Raw genomic sequence first — 10,000 nt, forward strand, 5'->3', positions numbered from 1 at the left:
CTGGGGGTAACCCTGCGATGGACTAGCATCTCATCCAGGGGGAAGTATAAATACTCCTAGTCGCTTCATGCTAATGAAACCGGAGATAAGCGCCGGCCTGATGGGCCTTCTGGCTCGTAAGCAGTGGCTTTACCTATTACCTTAATTTTGGAAAGGTGAAGAGAACCTGGGTTGCGTAAATGGTTCGTATTAACCACGTTTTCTTAGGCCGAATTTAATGATAAGCGCGAAAAAAAAAAAAAAAAAAAACAGAGGAAAATTGAAAAAAATACGAATCGTCACTACAAACCCCTGTCCCCTCGTTTTGCCTACATCCACTATTTCGCGTCACTCTCGACATCCTCGTGAAGAGATGCATTTGCATCATCTATGTGAAAGCTCTAATAATTTCACTATGAAGTATAGCTTACGGTTGGGTCACTCTCAATCACGCAAATTTTGCCACTTCCAGATGACATTCTGTTCGCAAGAAAGTAAGCTGAAGATGAGCCCATTACTCCACCACCAACGATGGCAACATCGTAGACTTTACGCTCCCAGGCGCCGTCAAGACGTCCCGAGCCACAAAAGTTACAGGACAGTGACAAGAAACGAGAAAATATCAGGTTAATGCACTTTGTACGGAGGCACACACTATTTCGTAACGTCTTTACGAAATAACGGAGAGCAGCCATGTTTGAAAGCGTCAAAATAAGAATACCTAATTAGAAATTTAAAACAATGCTTCTTTTGTCTTGCGCAATCCTTTATATGGTGATGCCCGATCACGGTTTGTCACCCCAGTCCCTTCTCTTCCTTCCTGTGTTCAACAAACATGGCGTCGGTTTCTGACCTCCTACCTGTGACTGTCAGAAGAGAGGTGATGAAAAATATTCCTCCCAAACCATTTCTCATTGGAGTTGCTGGTGGATCAGCATCTGGAAAGGTAAATTCAGCTCTTGTGCCTTACTTCCGAGCAAATGTCCTCATGTTGTAGGTACAGACTGACTATAAACAGTGTATAAAATCGATTGTAAAAAATTGCAAGTTGTTGACTTTTCCTGGGGTACCACGATAGGATGGCTTTCAAAGCTGGTCTAAACAATTTTTACATGCGTCTTTAGATCACATACGTCTATAAAGCGTTTTCTCGATATTGGTGGTATTTGAAAAAGAACAACAGACTTAACTTATTATTACAATTAAAAACATTTGTTTCCTGCTCCGGAAGCATAATAAAAGTTAAAAAGGTTTTACAAACTCGGAGCTAAAAGTTAAAACTTATGAAATATTTCGTCCGTTTTTTCAACCGGACTTCATCAGTCAATGATGTGAATGTTAAAAAGATGAATTTTAAAAAGGTTTTTAACGCCTCTTGGGGGTTAGAATTGTGTCATAGATGGCTGCTAATTCGTAACCATCGTCTCTGTTTAACGCCGGTTTCGTAAGCTTTTTTAAAATTCATCTTTTTAACATTCACATCATTAACTGATGAAGTCCGGTTGAAAAAACGGACGAAATATTTCATAAGTTTTAACTTTTAGCTCCGAGTTTGTAAAACCTTTTTAACTTTTATTAACTTATTATTGTTTAGCGAGAAAATTGCATGACATGATCACTGCAAACTAAATGGCGGCTGCTTGTCCCTTCTAATTGCCGAGTCGGTTACAATCGTTTTGAACGACTCAAACCCATGTCCTGTGAGATGCAAGTGTCACGTAAATTAGCTGCGCTAGTTGGCAGTCGTAGCTAAAAGTGCAAATTACGGTAAATTAAGACAAACCAGGAAGTCTCTTCGTAAACATTGTCACATATGTAAAAACAGTAAGTGAAGTACTGCATACTGTACAGTAACAGTAATCCTACAGTTACGTAACACTGTAGTATTACTAATACAGTATATTCACCATTCGTGCGCCGAAATTAACGTACGAGGTCAGAGTAGTTTAGTATCGGAAGAGGAAGAAGAAACAGAGAAAGAAAGAATAGCACATTGAAACTGTTAAATTTGCTATGGCACTGGAATATTAAGTCTTTGAATGAATTTGAATGCTGTCTTTTGTTCTTGTGTTTTATACCCATCAGATGGGTGAAGGTGAAATGAGATTAAATTTATCAACTGCATGGTGATATAAACAGTTTTTTACAGTCCACAGTATGTGCAAAAATAATGGAACAATTAGGCCAAGAAGGCGTAGACTCCAACCAAAGACGAGTTGTGATTATCAGTCAAGAGAGTTTTTACAGGGAACTTCATGAGGTTGAAGCTCAGGATGCAAAAGTGGGGAATTTTAACTTTGATCATCCTGGTAAGTTAGATCAAAGTCTGTGGTGTATGAGGTGGTGGTTTAATTTTTCCCTGCCTAAATGCTTTTTAGTTCAAGGTACATACATAATTTATAATTGTCATCTTTCATTCAACATATTTGAAAGGATATAAAAAAGCAGGAAAGGGCCACATGACTTGCACTAAATAATTGATTTTTGTACATTTAGGTAATCGAAAAGATTACATGTATTTTCCTGCTCTGCGTGGTTAAATTGAATACTTGACTAACGTCGACAATGCAATAATATTTAAACATGGAATGCGTTACATTAGTTTTAACTGTATGTTTAATTTAGAATAAAATATTCCTCCTGTAGTAGATAAAAATGTATCTCTTTTATGCATGAAAATGGACTGCAAGCTCATTTGTCATTTGCTAGTCCTCAAAACACCACTGCTGTATAAACAAAATTTTAAAAGTGTGTCTGCTTAAGTTTCAATGAACTAAAGATTAAGCCTAAATTAAGTAGTTTACTTCAAGTAATAACAATTTTTTTTATAAAAAGATTTTGCTTAACATGTCCCTCTCAGGGTCATTTTGTTGATGTGTCAGACCTTATTTCATAATTATGTTGATAAATTTATCACGTACTGTAAGAGAAAAATCCGTACAACTTACAAACCTTTTATACACTTTAACAGATGCCTTTGATTTTGACATGACTGTTGAAACGCTACTGAAAATAAAAGCTGGAGAGGTTGTTGAGATTCCAATGTATGATTCTGTGAATGCTACAAGGTAAGCTGACTTGAGCTGTACTTCATGTATCATAATTATTACATGTTATTTGCCAGCTGGGAGGTCTGTATAACTGTGACTGACCCTTAGCTAGTAAATAACTTATTTATCTTTTTCCTCTCTCTCTCTATCTTCTCTGAAATCACTTTTTTAAATTGTTGACTCGCATTGCCCTTTATACCGTTACAGTAGTAAATGCAGCAAGCAATTTACAAACTGAATTGTGCACAATTCCTCTAATGTTAAATCAACAACTGACGCAGTGGAACGGTCTAAGTTTCTGGCCTCTAAATTTGATCAGCGACAATAGGACAGATAGGTGACATTAATATTTTGTCACTCTTGTTGGAAAATCAGACCCAAATCCTGTGGATAACATTTCCTTCCATCTTGTTGCTCAACCCTTGTCTCAGTAAAATTGCAACATTCTGTGGTTTTTTCATACGAATTTCTAATCACCTCATCTCTGTGGTGTGCCATTTCGCTTTTCCTTTCATCGGAAGCTGGTCAATGATGACGTCACCAAGTAATATAATTTTAGCCAATCAGTATTTTGCCTCTAAAATTTGGATGCGACATTCAAAATTCCAAGGGATGTGTGCAGGCTCTCCCTCTCTCTTTCCCAACTGCTCTCAGGCTACTCAGAAGACAGACAATGAACGTCACAAAGTGTTCCCCAAATGCTACTCATCAAGTAAGTATAAACTGTTGCTAACCTTTACCCTAACCCTATTGTTAGAAATACAGTGTACATGACTGTAGGTAGGAAATTCTTAGACTTGAAGGGACACTTTGTGTTGGATATAGAAATTGGGCTTGCTTTTCTGGACATACATGTAACCGTAACTTTCATTCCATTACCAGGAAGTCAGAATCCATTACTATACACCCAGCTGACGTGATAATGTTTGAAGGCATTTTGACACTCTACTTCAAGGAAATACGTGATATGCTGAATATGAAGTTGTTTGTAGATTCAGACAGTGATACAAGATTATCAAGAAGAGGTAGGATTAAGCCTCAGTCCTTTTCACATCAGATGACACAAGATCACAATGAGTACAACAATAGTGCATGCTTGTCTCTCCCTTCTCCTGCGTCTATGCAGTATTGATAAACCACTTAGTGCCTCCATGAGTTCTGCCTGAGGCTACCTTCACAACATTTTTTAAAAAAATGGAAGGCTCTGTGGGAATCAGACCGCTGGTAATTGAAACCTTGCACCACATGTATCGTCTGCAAAAGTCACTTTGAATTTGTAGTCATTTTGGGATGACACTTGCTTGGGTCATGACAGTCCATTCTTTGTAGCAGATTAATGACAGTTACAATACAGTAACTGTTTCATTCTCATGTATACTTCCTCATCTGTGACCCTCTCTTGCCTTGTCAAGCCCAAAACCTTTTGTGAACAAAGGTCTCATTAATTTAAAATTGTTTGGCATTAGATGTATATTTACGTTGGTCGTGACATCTACATGTAAACATTTAAGATAATGGTAACTTGCTTTCACCTTGATAGTTTTACGAGACACTCAGGAACGAGGAAGAGATCTGGAACAAGTTCTAGCTACATACTCAAATTTTGTCAAACCAGCATTTGAGGAGTTTTGTCTTCCTGTAAGTTCTCAACTATTTGTTATAACTTATTGCACTGTCCTACATGTAAGTGACTCTTGTGAATGAAGGGGTTAATTTGCACCACCTGGAAGACCTCACAAGAGTAGTTGCAAAAAATATATACAAAGTACCGTGCGTATCTGGCAGGATAGTCTATCACAGGATGGTTTTGGCCCGAGTGGGCCGCGACTGGCATGGGGATCAGTAGATTTCACTCTGGGCCAAGACACAACAAAGTACAGGTAACCATCGATTTACTCCAGCATGTCTAAATAATCCTGCAATGAAATATCCCACCAGCTATGCAGGCTATAAATAATTATACAGAGAAATAAAACAATGGGACCAAGCCCTTTAAACAACACAGGTGCAGCTGGCAAAGATCCAGGGAAACTAGAGGTTTTAAAGAGGAAAACACCAACATTAATATAGGCCAGGTAATAAAACTTTCTTGCCGTGTGTGAAGTTGTGTATGTGAAGTCAATGTATAGACACAACTTAGCTTACTAGGAACCCAGGCCTACCTACATGAACATGTATCTGTCAAACTAAAAAGTAAGCTTAGTTTTCTGACATTTTGCTCTGTTTGCAATAATTTCAGACAAAAAAATATGCAGATGTGATTATACCAAGAGGATCAGAGAACACAGGTAGTCACCTGGTATTATTTATTGACTAAATCCCAGCAAAATATACAGAGGTGACAACTTTTCCATTGTTTACTGCTCATTGGAGTGCCTATAGTGTTTTCTGCTGGTCAAAAACCAACATTTGACTTGATTTACTTTCATTGTTCATTTCAGTTTACAGTGTCCCCAATTAGCGCTCCAGCGCTAGAACGACTAGACACTTAAATAAAGTTCCTTTCCTTTTCAAACTATAGCCAGGAAGTTGAATTGGGCTATTCCCATGAAAGCTTTTGCAAGTGGTCAGAGGGTGACTTAATATGGGAACTCCAGGTTCTATAAAGTCTGGTGGATCAACCCACTCTCTTTTGCCTTTAACTTAAAAAGAAAAGAAAAGGAAAGGAACTTTTATTATTGAAGTGTCTAGTCATTCTAATGCTGGAGCAGTAGTGGACCTCTTAAGCTTGTACGTTTTGTTTTCCCATTTCAGACCTTGTGATGTTCCCAAGGGAATTTTCCTTTTGTTTTTTCATAAGTTATGCACACATATGCACGTGCATAAGACGATGTTTGAAAGAAACTGTTCCTTAGGCCCGTTTCAAACGTCGAACTTTTCATGTGCCGAATCTAATGCAAATGAGCGAAAACAATAGATTTTCTCATTTGCATTAGATTCGGCACATGAAAAGTTCGACGTTTGAAACGGGCCTAAATTAACATCACGTGGTCTGAAATGGGAAAACAAAATGTACAAGCTAAAGAGGTCCATTGGGGACACTGTAAACTGAAATTAACAATTATTACTGGTAACACAAATCAAGTCAAATGTTGGTGTTTGAAGATAGGGGAATTATCGGAGTACCCAGAAAAAAACGTCTCGGTGCAGAGTGGAGAACCAACGAACTCAACCCACATATGATGCCACATCTGGGAATCGAACCCAGGCCACATTAGTGGGAGGCAAGTGCTCTCTCACCACTACGCCATCCCTGCACTCCAAAATGAATGAATGAATGTTTCATCGGTGTTTTACACTATTTACATTGTTAAAGGGGACATAGGTGTTGTTAAGTTAATCCAGCTTCCATTGATGAGTGAAATGTGTCTGGCCCCTTAGGAGGCAAAAGAAACAACTAATTTAACCTTCAAAATTAAAACAATTTGTCAAGGTGTAATCTGTCATAATTTTGTTGTAGTTGCTATTGGCCTTATTGTACAGCACATCAAAGATATTCTAAATGGTAACACAAGCAGTCAAGTTGATGGTGGCAAGGAACCAGGAAGATGGCAAAGACAACTCTCCGACCCGAGTATGATTTCATCCAGACCACATTGAAGGCTCTAATAAGTTGAGCTCTACAAATTTTGCTAAAATTATTCCCACACCTGCACTTTGTTAATTTAATTAATCAGTATTATTTTTAATAGTAATATGGTAATTAATAATTGGTAATCAATATTATTGTCTTTTTTCTTTATCAGATTCCTGTATAACATGTTAATTATCTTACTCTTTAACTCTTAGTTGACATTACCTATGGAATGATAATCTTTTTACAGAAAAAATAACTGAAGTGGGTAAAGTGTAAGTCTAATATAACCACTAACAGTTTATCAACAGTAAAATGACGTATTTTCTGTTTTTTTTTTTTGTTGTTGTTGTTGCTGTTTAAGGTGATGCACGATATATTTACTACTTTATTCAATAATGATAATGATGTACACATGCAATGTAGATGTAACACAAAATGTAATTTTTACTGTGCTGTAAGCTAACTTAAAGTGCGCCTAAACTCAAATATTTTTCATCTACAATATTAATCTCCCAACCAAAAGCAAACATGTCTCACCATTCTTGCCTCAATATTTCGCTTTTTACCTGCCAGGCAAGACGCGCAAAGTTATCAAAACCAGCAGTTATTTGGACCCATGACTGTGATGTGAGAGGCATGGGTCTATTCTCGATTTGACCTCACAAACTGCTTTGCAATGCAAAATTTATCTGAAAACAGGAATGCAAAGCAGTTTGTGACATAAAATCAACAATAGACCCAAGCCATTCCCCGGGGATGGAGACCAGTTTGGGTGTGGCCCAGGCGTTTTTGGACGCCTAAAAGAGACCATAATAATTATGGTCTCTTATTATAACACAGAGAAATAAGAAATACAGTGACTTTTTATGATGGCAAAGACATTATCATCTAGTACTTTTCACCTACGTGACGAAATATAAAAGTGTAAATATGCACTTTTATATTTCTTCGCGCGCAACCCTAAAGGAGACCTTCACGGCTACATATGATTGCGTTTTGCCCAAAACACCCTATGTGAGACCAAAATCCGAAATTTGCACCCCTAAGCGAGATGACAAGTATCCCTGCCCTTTTTATATGGGAGCGCCCCCCCCCCCCCCCCATCCCCTTCCCCTGTGCCTTTCACATCACGATCGTGGGTCCAAATTATTGCTAGTTATGCCAAGTTTATGTGGCTTGCACGAAACAGAAAAAGGGATATTCTGGGTAACAATGGTGACATATGTTTGCTTTGGATGGGGAGATTTATATTAGGAAGGAAAATAATTATTTAAATTTGATCAAACTTAAGAAGCAAATTTGTAGAGCTCCTCTTTGTTTGTTTGCTCGCATTGGGATAAAATTTTCAATGAATAATAAGTTTACAGATAGATAAATTTTATCAGATGTTACATAGACATGAGGTGTGATCAGGCGGGCCTGCAACACTGGTGTGGTTAATTGTTTAACAGTGTAAAGTTAGTTTTAGTTTGACATTTTTATCAGAGAGTTTGAAGTCTGAAAATAGTATATTTATAGTATAGTCCATGAAAGATATTTACTAAGTATATGCAGTGTTTACCAGGTAAAGCCTAAGTAGAATTTATGTATGCTTAGCCGTTGTGAAAATTTTTCCGCATTGCAGCCAAATTTTGCCAAAAAAAAATTCAAAATCTCAGCAATAAAGCTGAACCAGTTTTTACAGGAAAAGTTAAGTGGTGCAAATCCTTTCGTCCAAATAGGATTAATTTGTTCGCATATCGATATTTGTTTTTTTTTTAACTTTGGGTAGAAGGGTAACACTGCAGATTTGCTCATGTAGCATTTATGGGATTAGATTATTTTCTGCTTTGAAAAGAGTTGAATGTGTTGCTGGTTTTTATTTCTTGTATACAAGTTAATGTCTTTCATTGTTAAGAGTAATCTCTGTTTTTAATAGCGATCATATTTTCGTTATTCCCCCAAAATTTTGCTTTCATTGCACTCTTAAAGTTGTCAAAGCTGGCGTGACTGGTCACGCAATCTTTCCTCCTCAACGAACGAAAGATTGCGTGACGAGCCAAAAGAATGTCTGCGCAGGAAGCTAGCGTTCCTTTGATTTTCAACGAGACGGTTTATTTCTGAGAAGTAAAAGACTGAGTGGAGTACAATTCGTGATGGTAATAGGACTGAGTGGACTCCAATTTGGCCCGTAATTGTACGAGTGATTAACACCCGATTTGTTTAATCACGAGTATGATTACAGACCAAATTGGATGATCCGAAGTCCTGTTACCATTTAATCATAACCATTACAATTTCCGAGAAAACAAATGCATTCCTTTTTCACTGTCTAATGTTACAAATTCGTCCGTTTTGGAAAACCCGCAGTTTGGTAGGGTAAGTGATTGTTGCAAAGGTGATTGTGATAAATTATGTGATTGATGGCTTAAGCTGAATGCACTTATGATTGGCTGATGTAATTGTCCGATTGCAGGTACCCGATTACAGCCAACTGTCCGATTTCACGCCTGCACAATAATTAGTGAAATGAAAGCAGTTAATGCACCAATCAAATTTGAGAAAATTGTTAGTAATGGTTATGATTAAGGGAGTAATCGAGCGAGTAATTTCAAAATAGGCCGAGAGCGAGGCGCAATGTCTATTTGAATTTTCGAGCCCGATTACTCCCTGAATTTTACTACACAAAGTCCTATTATCAATTAATCCTAACTATTACAAAATACAAGAAGATGGCGTTTAAAATTCTTTTTTAGCTTAATCTGCTCAACTCATTCTAGTTTTTTTATAGCTCTGACAAAACATAAATGATTCAAATACTGGTTTGGATTTGTTTCCTGTTGTCCCGGATTCAACTCTACCACGCTTTGTAAATAGCCAACTGATTGCCTCCTGCCAGTTGGGGTTCTTAATCATGTTTCTGTTAAGTTTCAATTGTTTCTTTCAGATTATTAAAAGTGGAGAACCTGTGAACTAGCTTGATTGCTAAGTACACTTCCACTATAAACAAAGCATTTACATTTTACGATTTACAACTAGCGCGCGCTTGATGACACGTACAGTTAGTGCTACGTGGATTAACATTGCAGAAATAGAAGCAAATAAGCTTCTGGTGTCATTTAGAGAACAGGTCTCTGTTGTTCAAAAGGTGGATAATGCTATCCACTGGATAAATAATTATCCCCTGGATAGTGATTTATTCGGTGTTAACGTTATCCACCTTTTGAATGACCGAGGCCTGACCCATGTCTCCAGCTAGTCCACGGGCCACATGACTGCCAATTTTGTTCAGTTGAAAAAAACAACGAAACCTGTGTGGTCATTTAATGGTGAAATGGCGAGGATAAATAAAGCGAAATAAGTGTCAGGGTTTTGAGATTTTACCTTTCCAATTTGTTCAAAGCTTGACAATCTC

General features: G+C 37.5%; 2 protein-coding genes across 2 annotated transcripts in view; one reads left to right on the forward strand and one right to left on the reverse strand.

Moving 5' to 3' along the window:
* LOC137993549 (FAD-dependent oxidoreductase domain-containing protein 1-like) overlaps window positions 1–696 on the reverse strand; it is a 10,788-nt gene extending 10,092 nt beyond the window's left edge. Inside the window, exon 1 of the mRNA XM_068839472.1 lies at window positions 411–696. Within this exon, the coding sequence (XP_068695573.1) occupies window positions 411–674 (264 nt within the window). The 5' untranslated portion in view covers window positions 675–696. The remainder of the gene's footprint in view (window positions 1–410) is intronic.
* Window positions 697–797: 101 nt separating this feature from the next.
* The window catches only part of LOC137993550 (uridine-cytidine kinase 2-like), a 9,570-nt gene continuing 367 nt past the window's right edge, over window positions 798–10,000 (forward strand). Inside the window, exons 1-7 of the mRNA XM_068839473.1 lie at window positions 798–925; window positions 2,129–2,288; window positions 2,951–3,047; window positions 3,912–4,054; window positions 4,570–4,667; window positions 5,269–5,317; window positions 6,490–6,603. Of these exons, the coding sequence (XP_068695574.1) occupies window positions 815–925; window positions 2,129–2,288; window positions 2,951–3,047; window positions 3,912–4,054; window positions 4,570–4,667; window positions 5,269–5,317; window positions 6,490–6,603 (772 nt within the window). The 5' untranslated portion in view covers window positions 798–814. The remainder of the gene's footprint in view (window positions 926–2,128; window positions 2,289–2,950; window positions 3,048–3,911; window positions 4,055–4,569; window positions 4,668–5,268; window positions 5,318–6,489; window positions 6,604–10,000) is intronic.

This window comes from Montipora foliosa, chromosome 2 (assembly GCF_036669935.1).
Source record: "Montipora foliosa isolate CH-2021 chromosome 2, ASM3666993v2, whole genome shotgun sequence".
Lineage (NCBI taxonomy): Eukaryota > Metazoa > Cnidaria > Anthozoa > Scleractinia > Acroporidae > Montipora > Montipora foliosa.